Raw genomic sequence first — 11,077 nt, 5'->3', positions numbered from 1 at the left:
TCTCATTCGTCTTCAATTCACTACTATATCCACTCATTCTTACTCCAGCATTAGGAGCAAATAAGTTTGAAGCATTAGGAGCAAATAAGTTTAAAACATCAGAGAAAATACTATAATACTATAGTTAAGATTCTCAGCTTTATGATTCTCAGCTTCATGCACATAGTCAATATTTAAATTAGTATAAGGAGGACAAAAAACACTAAACTCAACACCAAATTAAAAATGAAAATCATAAAAGCCACAAATGGTTAATATCCTAGGAAATGGAAATATTAAAGATAAGGGAAAAAAATGTGGCAAAGGCAGGAAAATAAAAAAAGGTTAAAAAATAGTAGAAAGTAAAAAAGAAAGGATCAAATGGTAGATTAAAAAAATGGCACCTACTCCATAAAATCATTAACTTGTCTTCAAAGCTATCTTCATAATAATTAAATCCCTTATCACAATCCAAAATCAACTCAAACATGTATACATTATTTTCTTATAAACCCAATCCTTGAACATCTTCTAAGAATCAAACTGCATCATTTATACCTTTCCAACCAATGTCACGATCACACTCTAAATTAGTGAGAGATGATAATATACCAAGAATATGAGACACTATGTAATTATATCTTATGGAAGTTAGTGACAGTAACACACCAAAGATGGCTGTTGCACCAATATCATAACACCAAAAGGTAGAATCGTTAGCAACTTTAAGTGATATACTCCTAGATCGATGATGGTATAACATGGCAAAACAAGAGAATGTAATAAAAATTGAAAAAGAAGAATAAATTTAATGACTAAAATCTTAGATATAGCAAAAATTTAATACAGATCAAGATCTAAAAGAGAATAAAGGAATAAGAACAAAAGTATAATCCTAAACACTAAGTAAAGCATTATTAAAAACTTTTGCCCTCCAAGGACAAATTGCAATATAATTCACCTCCATCAATATGAGTATTTGGGATATAGGAATAGATATATTAATTGTGCTTATATATAGAAATAGATATAATAAATTTAACTATTTAACTATTTAAATAGACAATGTATATGCTATATTCTTATAATTAATATATTACCTAGGCATGTTGCATGTTCTTCTATGGGAGATAGTCATGTTCTAACGGAGGTTGATGTTGTTGCTGCCCAAGTTCATGGACAAGGGCGAGGATGTGGTCATAGCCATAATATCCACTATTAAGTGTGTGATGGAAAGTTGTCAGCGTTTTCCAAATTAGTGACTTTCATTTATTGGATGGAGACTTTGGCATCAACTACGTCCTCTTAATGTTGCTATAGTAGAAGGTCTGGACACGAAGATACTTTTGAGAAACAAAGAGTCACAAGGGTAGTAAAGGGTCTTTACGCAAATAAGTTAATAATCCCTCCATTAGAAGTATCTTTAAAGGGTTCACTCGACACTAGTTTATTTAGTGTTTACTTTCTAAGTTTATTTTTATAACAAAATATCCCATATTATTCTTTGTATTGATTGATAAAGGCTTGAGTTTATCTTCTATTGCTTTTTCTATTGCCATAAATTGCCATTTACATTTGGTCCTGTGGCAAAGCCAATTTTCATTTTTTATAGCAATAGTTATATATACACATGTGCACAAGATGAGGCGGACCTAATTGTGCATATGGGCAATTTTGAGCTTAAGGTGCAGTTATTGTGGGTGGTGTTAAGTCAAGTTTTTAATCTCATCCTTGGTATAGATTGGTTACGGCATAATAATGTTAAGTGTAACTTTAAAGATTTTCCCCCTTGTCTCATACTTTTTTATATTTTTTCCATTCCTCTCACTTTTATTCTTCTTTGTCCCTTTACTTCTACTTTTGCTTCCATCACTTTTATCTCTTTATTAATTCCTTTTATGTTTCTATGTTGTTCCTTTATTCCTTTTTCAAATCCCTCCAACAGTCTTTGTGTTGCAACGATTAATTCGTTTATGAAGGAGTACACCGATCTCTTTAAATTTGACCTATTATTTAGGTAAGATTGCAATACATCATCCTATTCTAACTAGGGATGTTTATCCAATCAAGGTTTTTATTCGTCGTTAGTTACCAAAAAAAATCATGATGAAACTTAATGGGAATATTCAATTCTGCATTGACTATCATTTGTTTAACAAAGTGACAATCTTAAATGTGTACCCTCTTCCTCACACTACTGATCTCTTGGATCGTCTAGGGAGAAGTTATTAGTTTACCAAGTTAAATTTTACTTTTAGTTACTAGCAAGTGCTAATGGCTAAAGAAGATATTTCTAAAACTACTTTTAATATACCATTTGGTTTATACGAGGTTTTAGTGATACTTTAGTGACTTTTTAGTAAATGATGGATGAGGTTTTTTATGATATGTCAAAGATGATTATTGATGATGTCTTAATTCACTCGAAGGGGATATGGGAGGAACACATCCATAATGTTTGTAAAGTGTTAGGATTCACTACGGAAAGTTGGTTTAAAGTTGAAGCGGTTGAAGTGCATGTTTAGGTCCAAAGACATGATATATTTTGGGTATTATATTTTTCATAAAGGTTTGCAAGTTAATCATGATGTACTTATGGTTGTTTTTAAGCTCCGTACTCCAAAATGTATGAATGATGTGCAATGCTTCTTAGATAAAGTGTAATATCTCAACCATTTTGTTGATCATCTTTTTAGTTATACTACACTGTTGCGAGTATTATTGAAGTTGATAACATCATTTTTCATCTAATTCGTGAATTGTGAGCCAACATTTATAAATCTCAAAGAACTATTAACAACTCCTTTAGTTTTGGCATATCCTAACTACACTCAATTTTTCATTTTGCACGTGAATACTTTTGATATTGATCTTGGAGGTATTTTGATAGAAGAAAGCCCGAGTATGTTTGGTTAATGCTATCTTATTACATATATTAGCCGTACATTACAATTAGCAAAGGTGAACTACTCCACAATAGAAAAGGAGTGTTTAGTAGTAATTTGGGGTTTTGAGAAACTTCATACATATCTACATAATTGTCATACATTGCTAAAAGGTGATCATATTGCAATTACTTCATTATTGAAGTAGAAGAACTTAATTGTATTACTTAGTGGGTTTTGAAGCTTTAAATATATGATTTTGATGTTGTTCATTGCTCGGGGAATTCTATAGCTGATGCTAATGCCTTTTCTCAAACTCATTTTCCTTCTTTATTTTCTTCTCATATTTCTTACAAACTTGTTATTCTAGCATCTGTAGAATTTTTAGATGAGGATTCTATGCCTTAAGCAGTTATTATACTTGATATTTAATGTTCACAAGGTGTGGAACAAAATTTACTTTCTCTTGACAACATTTGTGAGGCTTAAAAAGTTGAGCCGTGGATCTAAAGGCTTTGCAATATTTTTGAAAATCCTATATCACTTGATGGTGACTTACAATTTTCGTATTTATATTTTCAATATCACCTTGAAGACAACTTTGTTTATTTTATGAGGACAGATTCTAAAAATCATTTATGTCTAACGGTGTTTTTGATTTTTTTTCTATGCTTTCTTCACACTTACCATGATTCTCCTTTTCTAATCAGGTCTATAGGATATCATAACTGAAAAGCTACATAAGTCTTTCTATTAGCTGGATATATTATGTGATGTTATTTGGTATATGCATAATTGCATTTGGTGCTAAACTCGTAATACTCTCCCTCATGCTGCAAAAGGACAATTGAAATTGCAATTTTCTATCCATTTGAATTGATGGCATTTGATCTAATAAAGCGTTTTTGACAATCTATTGCTTCCCAATCTTATAGTACGTGGTTTATCTAAGGGGCTTCTTGTTTAGTGGAAGGGACCGTATTGGGTGTTAATTGGACTGCAAGTTTATGAGGTTCGGAATGATGTTCAACAAATTGGTCCTCTAGAAATTGTGCATGTATATTAGCTAAAATACTTCATACAAAGGGATCAAGAATAATTAATACTATATATAAATCCATTGGTCCCTTCTCTTAATATTCCTCCAGATCCCAACCTATCAACTAAAAAACCTTAATTGTTTTCTATCCTTCTAAGAGAAGGGATGATATAAGGTCTAAGTGAGTTATTATGCTACATATTAATATTAATGGCTGTACACTAATTTTAATACTGTCAGATTAGATTGGTTTCAATCCCCTATATATAAGTTAAGGTTTTTGGGCTAATTGATATGCTGATTTTTTATATTCCATTTCCATATTCTATGCACTAACATCAATAAATATTTAGTAAATCTTTAAATATTTTCTAGAAATCAAGTAATATCTTTCCTAGAAATCTTCTTCCACCTTGAAGTGTTATGTATATAGTAAAGGAAAGACTCTCCTAGGGGAAATGTAGATGTTTTTCATATAATTTATCATGTTGGGTAATTATAATTTGTCATCTGTATATATGGTATCATGCAGTATATTCTAATTAAAAAAACAGTTGTTTTTTTTTAAAGAGATAGATTTCTAAATTGTTAAAACTATTAATATTGATTCAAGGAAAGGTGTCATCTGTTACTTAGAAGCTGAGGGACAGCTTAGTGAGGTAGTCTCGGCTCCAATTGCTACCGGGCTATGGAGATCCAGCCCTTGGTACTGGAGCCAGGAACTTCTCACACTGTGACTCACTGCTGGACAGAAGTCTGCTGAGCACCTTTCCAGACATCCAGGTATATAAGTTTGTAAGGTTCATTAAAGGTCCGAGCCAAAAGGCCAGCGAAGTTGATCAAAGAATTGCCAGTAGTAATGAACCTCTTTAATTGATTTTAGATATAAGGTCAGTTCCTTGACACCATCTCCATCGCTACAAAAAAACTTATACTAAACACATATTTGTAAAAGAGAAGGTAGAGAGAATCTTTTCATCTAGGAAAAGGTTATAACGAGGTTAGGTTAAGGGCTAACTAACCTTTCGAGAGAAGATCTATGGCTGTAGAGATGCTTGGTGATCAGCCATGGATGAATGAAGGAGTGAAGATGGACTTCACATGGGCAGCAAACGAATCGTGCAAAGAGAGAGCCTGGTATTTGCAAGAGGAAGAGCTGCTCTACAAGCTCTTTGGCGAAGTGGAGTCGCGAGTAGCTAATGATGATGAGGAAGGCTGGGAGCCCGTTTCTGGGAGTGGAAAGACGAGTTCCGTGGATGAGGAGTTCATGCGAGAGGAGGAGGAGCTTTCTTCGCTCTTTGAGGAAGTGGCCTGGAAGGCAAACCATGAGGTGGGCGATGAAGAAGAAAACTCGACGATTCTAAGAGAGGTGATGGAGCTGCTTGGTCTCACAAGCAAAAGGATTTCCAAACTGTAAATCTCATCTAGAGGTGTTAAAACCAAAGAAGTGCTTTCTAGCAGTAAGACAAGAAAATCAAATGGATTGCAATCTTGCCTCGATTGGAAACCCGTAGAATTTCTGATTTCTTACAAACATAATGAGCTCGTAAGGATCTGTTTGTAAGCCAGCAAATCCAACTTAGTCCAAAGGAAACTTTCTCTAGACTATCAACAGTGACGATTTTGATCGCGTTCCCCAGCCGACAAAGAAAGAAGGAACTTTAAACTTGCAATCGCGAAAGGAATTCCAATGAAAACTCCACTGTATAGAAAGAGACATCAAGTCAAAGAGAGCGTACTGCTACGAATGCAACCAGAAATTAAAAGATCTAGCCCTATCAAAACGGAGGGATCCATTGAGAATTGCTTGGGCGCAGAGAACAAATTTTATGGAGGTCTCATGAAAAGTGAAACGCTGCTGATCTTTTGTACAACAAGGTTAGTGCTGTGCAATCGTAAGAAGCCCTTTGCTCCCCTTTGCTCCTCAGGATCGACGCATATAAGACCATATCACCTCGTGCTTGTTGACATGTTCCAATGCATCTCTGCACCGTCACAGCAGGATTACACTCACCTATCCAGGGCGTTTCGAAGCAAAAGAGATGCTGCAAGCGCGCCTTCAAGAGAATGATTTGGCCACCAATACAACAAGAAATATGTTTTGATAAGCAACTTTGCTTCATTTTCATTGTTTCTATCCTCAATAAGCGACATAAAGAGACCCTCAAGGCCCAGTTCTGCCTGTTTATTGTGGAGTGCAGGAAAGAAAAGGAAGATGGAGCACTTTACCAGGTGCTATTTCTTTGCTTTTGATCAACTATTTCCTCTATAATGCTGGTTCTGCCCAAGTTGAGATGCAGAGAAGCATTGCCGCTAGACACTATGATAGAATGTATTTGGCAGTCTCTTGTGGTCGATACTACACTTACGCAATCCTTGATGTGTATGTTGAAGTGCATGTTTGGAACAACGAGATCGACTACAACTCATACAAAGGTACTGAGCACTATATGTTCTATGTTTCGCCTACTTGCAATACGTTTTTTGTCTGTTTAAACAGCAAGGTGTGCCTCCTTTGGACAAATCAGTGTTGACTGCACGTATGCAAAAGGACTGGATTTGAAACGTAAACAGTAACGAATGAAAAATACTTGGTTGGAGATTTCTCTATGTAGAGGATGAAGTACATGGCTTGTCATTGTCTAATTCTTTCCGTGTGCTGATTGAATGTTTCAGTGGTATGCTCTTCCTGCCGCTAATGGGATGATTGGTCCTGATTGCTTCATAGAGGCCATGCTGAGGATTGTCGTGGGTGACAAAGTTCTGTCTTGGTCCCCGAGTGATTCTAGAAGGGTGCTCTCGAGAAGAGACGAATTTATAAGCTTGAGTCGTGACACACCCACTGCACTGCAATATATAAGGTGCAAATGGCTTCCTTTTCCTTGTTTCAGTCATCAAAAACTAAATCAATTGGCCATGGAAGTGAAGAAAGCTAGCATTTCATTGCTAGGAGCAAAGCAATGTCTCTCCAGCACTTTCAGTTGCCATGCTCAGGGTTCATTCTAAAAACCTTATGACGTTCAACAATCAGTGCACGAAAAAGAAACCCCATGACTCAATTCATCATCTCGAGTACGAGAGTGGTGGCTTAATGCTTTGCCCCTCAGGCGTGGATACAAGCAGCAGACAAGATAACTAAATAATAGCAGACCTTTCGTGAGGAGGAAAGTTGCTAAGAAAATAAAAAAAGCCTCTACAGTTTTCTGCCGGTAACAAACTTCCTTTGATCAAGGTTTAAATGCGGAATGGCACATTTTAACAGTTCTGTGGATCCTTGAGCCCTATATTGCAGTGTCTGCTACTTGTAGCAAGCTTGGAAATTGTCCTAGAATGCCTGAGTTGATTGGGTATAAATCATCTTCGGCAGTGCAGATTTTGACGCACTTTGGCTAGACAGAATTTCTCTCGTGATTGATAAGATGGATTAAACAATATCTTAAAATAAACTTGAATTCTCTCGAATACTCTTTACTTCTTTAAAGAAAAATGTGAGAGAGCAAAAGTAAAAGATTTATACGTTTGGAGCATGCAATCCTTCCGGATAACAACGTCGCCCCTCGCTATAAAAGAAAGCCAACAACCAGGAGCAAAGAGTTCCAGGAAAGCATTTCCTCCTCCTCTAGATCATTGGAGTTGTCTTCTGGATTCGATTGGTGGATCGATCCTGGCTGCTTGGCTTGTTCCCGGTGGCAATGAATGGGGGAAAACATTGGGGAAGAAGCAGACCATCCCGGGGCCGCGAGGATGGCCAGTGCTTGGAGTCTTGACGGAGATGGGAGGCCAAGCCCACCAAAAGTTGCCCAAGCTCGCCGAGAGGTACCACGCCAAAGAGCTCATGGCCTTCAGCCTGGGGAACACGAGGACGATCATCACCAGCAAGCCGGAAGTGGCACGAGAGCTGCTCAACAGCTCCGAGTTCGCGGACAGGCCTCTCAAGCAGTCGGCGCAGCAGCTCCTCTTTGGACGAGCAATTGGCTTCGCTCCCTATGGAGATCACTGGCGTAACTTGCGAAGGATTGCATCCAACTATCTGTTTTCTCCATGCCAGATTGCTGCTCACGAACCATCTCGTCAGGCAGAGACAAGCAGGTTGATAGAAGCAATGAGTACCTTTGTAACTGACAGCCACGGCCTTGTCTGAGTCCGGGACTTTCTCCAGCGAGCTTCGCTTGACAACATCATCCAGACGGTGTTCGGCAGGAGGTTCGAGGATGGCTCTGAGGATGCTGCTCGGCTCGCTGAGATGGTGAGGGAAGGATTCGAGCTTCTTGGTGCGTTCAACTGGGCCGATCACTTGCCAGAAGGCAGTCGACCCGCAGAACATCCTCCAGCGCATAAAACTCATAAAACATGCCCTTAGGAAATTCTGACATATTTTCAATGGAGAAAAATCCTGTACTAGTTGCTCATGCCGCCCAGAAGAATCAGTCGAGCTCGGTGGCTATTCCACCGCGCATTCTTTGATTGATCTTAGATACAGTATTTGTACAGGAAAAGGTGGAAAGAATATTATCATCTAGGAAAAGGTGCCTTAGCAGTATATAATGAGACTAGTTTAAGGGCGAAGTAGACTTTCGAGAGAAGATCTATGGCGCTTGGGTGTGGTGTAGAGATGCTTGGTGATCAGCTGTGGATGAATAAAGGGTGAAGATGGACTTGACATGGGCAGCAAACGAATCGTGCAAAGAGAGAGCCTGGTATTTGCAAGAGGAAGAGCTGCTCTACAAGCTCTTTGGCGAAGTGGAGTCGCGAGTAGCTAATGATGATGAGGAAGGTTGGGAGCGCGTTTCTGGGAGTGGAAAGACGAGTTCCGTGGATGAGGATTTCATGCGAGAGGAGGAGGAGCTTTCTTTGCTCTTTGAGGAAGTGGCCTGGAAGGCAAACCATGAGGTGGGCGATGAAGAAGAAAACTCGACGATTCTGAGAGAGGTGATGGAGCTGCTTGGTCTCACAAGCAAAAGGATTTCCAAACTGTAAATCTCGGGGTGTTAAAACCAAAGAAGTGCTTTCTAGAAGTAACTTCCTAGACACGACATTTGCCTCGATTGGAAATCCGTAGAATTTCTAGAGTGATTTCCTAGAAACATAGTGAGCTCCTAGTGATCTGTTTGTAAGCCAGCAAATCCAACTTCAAAGGAAACTTTCAAGAGCAAATTCCTTCCTCTTGGCGATTTTGATTCCCCAGCTTAGTTTCTTGACAAAGGCTTTCCTAAACGACCTGGTAAAGAGATTAGGCACTTTGAGTCGAACAGAATGAATAAACTTGCGAAAGGAATTCCAGTGAAAACTCCACCCTGGCCTGTATAGAAAGAAAACAGAAAGAGACATCAAGTCAAAGAGAACGTACTGGATCATCTTGGTTTTCTACGAATGAGATCTAGCCCTAGCAAAATGAAGCAAGGCAGCCGCAAGCGGGGCTATAGCAAAATCGCCAAGGCAATGTCTGAGTCTACGGCATATCACATTGGAGTGGAGTCTTTTGTCAACATATGGCGGACTGAGGGATAGTTGCTTGGGCGCAGAGAACAAATTTTATGGAGGTTTGATCTTTTGTACAACAAGGTTACTGCTGTGCAATCGTAAGAAGTCCCTTTGCTCCTCAGGATCTATGCATATAAGACTGTATCACCTGGCGCTTTTGTTGACATCTTCCAATTCATCTCTGCACCGTCACAGCAGGATTAGGGCGTTTCGAAGCCAAAGAGATGCTAAGGGCATGCGACTTCGAGGCTTTGAATACAATGAGAAATATGTTTTGATAAGCAACTTTGCTTCATTTTAATTGTTTCTATCCTCATGATTGTTTTCACATTCATTTTGAAGGCCCAGGATGAGGAGCCTGGCGAGGAGGTCAGAAGCTCGGTTGTGCATTAAATAAAATAATCTGAATGTAGTTTTGAACTGTTTCTCAAAGCGATTCCGAGATGACGGATCCCAAGTTCTGAACACATAACCGAAACGCACTAGTAGATCCTAAGCTCAATAAGCGACATAAAGAGACCCTCAAGCCCTGTTTATCGTGGAGTGCAGGAAAGAAAGGAAGATGGAGCAATTTACCAAGTGCTATTTCTTTGCTTTTGATTACTCTGCTCGATTATTTCCTCTAGAATGTTGGTTCTGCCTGAGTTGAAATGCAGAGAAACATTGCTGCTGGACACTTTGATAGAATGTATTGGCAGTCTTTTGTGGACACTTACGGCATCCTTGATGTGTATGCTGAAGTGTTCTGAACAACGACATCGACTACAACTCATACAAAGGTACTGAGCACTATATTGTTCTATGTTTTCCCAACTCGCCGTACGTTTTTTGTCTGTTTGGAATTGTGCAAAGAGCAAGGTGTGCCTCCTTTGGACGAATCAGTGTTGAATGCACGTACGCAAGGTGGCCTCCTTGAGTTGCAGAAATGGCCGGCCTTGAAACGCAAACAGTACTGATGACAAATACTTGGTTGGAGATTTCTCTACGTAGAGGATGAAGTACATGGATTGTCATTGTCTAGTGCGCTGATTGAATGTTTCATTGGTATGCTCTTCTTGCTGCTAATGGGATGATTGCTCCTGATTTACGTTGCTTCATAGAGGCGATGCTGAGGATCGTCGTGGGTGACAAAGTGCTGTCTTGGTCCCCCGAGTGATGCTAGAAAGGTGCTCTCGAGAAGGGAGGAATTTGTAAGCTTGAGTCGTGACGCATCCACTGGCTGATCCACTGCAATATATAAGGTGCAAATGGCTTCCTTTTCCTTGTTTCAGTCATCAAGAACTAAATCAATTGGCCATAGAAGTGAAGAAAGCCAGCATTTCATTGCTAGGCGCAAGGGAATGTCTCTCTAGCACTTTTAGTTGGCATGCTCAAGGTTCATTCCAAAAACATTATGACGTCCAACAATCAGCACAACCTCGTTCACGAAAAAGGAACCCCATGACTCAATTCATTGTCTCGGGTGATATGTGACGAGAGTGGTGGCTTAATGCTTTGCCCCTCAGGCGTGGATACAAGAAGATAACGAAATAATAGCAGATCTTTCTATGCTAGAAGATGGAAGAAAGTGTTTTCATGAAGCACATTTTAACGAGGCAAAGCTTTTTACCATTCAATTTCTCCAGTTTCGTGTTTTTCACATTTCCTTGCTATACAATTTGGATCCTTGAATCCTATATTGCAGTGCTTGCAT

At 38.8% G+C, this 11,077-nt stretch overlaps 1 protein-coding gene across 1 annotated transcript; it reads left to right on the top strand.

The window, feature by feature from the left end:
- The first annotated feature begins 7,429 nt into the window (after nt 1-7,429).
- On the top strand, nt 7,430-8,263 carry LOC112349668 (cytochrome P450 78A4-like). Its single transcript, XM_024684481.1, has 2 exons — nt 7,430-7,992; nt 8,104-8,263. The coding sequence occupies exons 1-2, from the start codon at nt 7,430-7,432 to the stop codon at nt 8,261-8,263; spliced, it is 723 nt and encodes a 240-aa protein (XP_024540249.1).
- Nucleotides 8,264-11,077: the final 2,814 nt, after the last annotated feature.

Source organism: Selaginella moellendorffii, unplaced genomic scaffold (assembly GCF_000143415.4).
Source record: "Selaginella moellendorffii unplaced genomic scaffold, v1.0 SELMOscaffold_41, whole genome shotgun sequence".
NCBI classification, from domain to species: domain Eukaryota; kingdom Viridiplantae; phylum Streptophyta; class Lycopodiopsida; order Selaginellales; family Selaginellaceae; genus Selaginella; species Selaginella moellendorffii.
The sequence above is the reverse complement of the archived record's forward strand: the minus strand, read 5'-3'. Positions and strand labels throughout refer to the sequence as shown.

Bases quoted from the DNA above. Each gene is read 5' to 3' on its own strand.
- LOC112349668 (XM_024684481.1), top strand. From the start codon at position 7,430: ATGCAATCCTTCCGGATAACAACGTCGCCCCTCGCTATAAAAGAAAGC. The intron at 7,993-8,103 runs GTTGATAGAAGC...GGTGTTCGGCAG, and splicing joins CGTCAGGCAGAGACAAGCAG to GAGGTTCGAGGATGGCTCTG.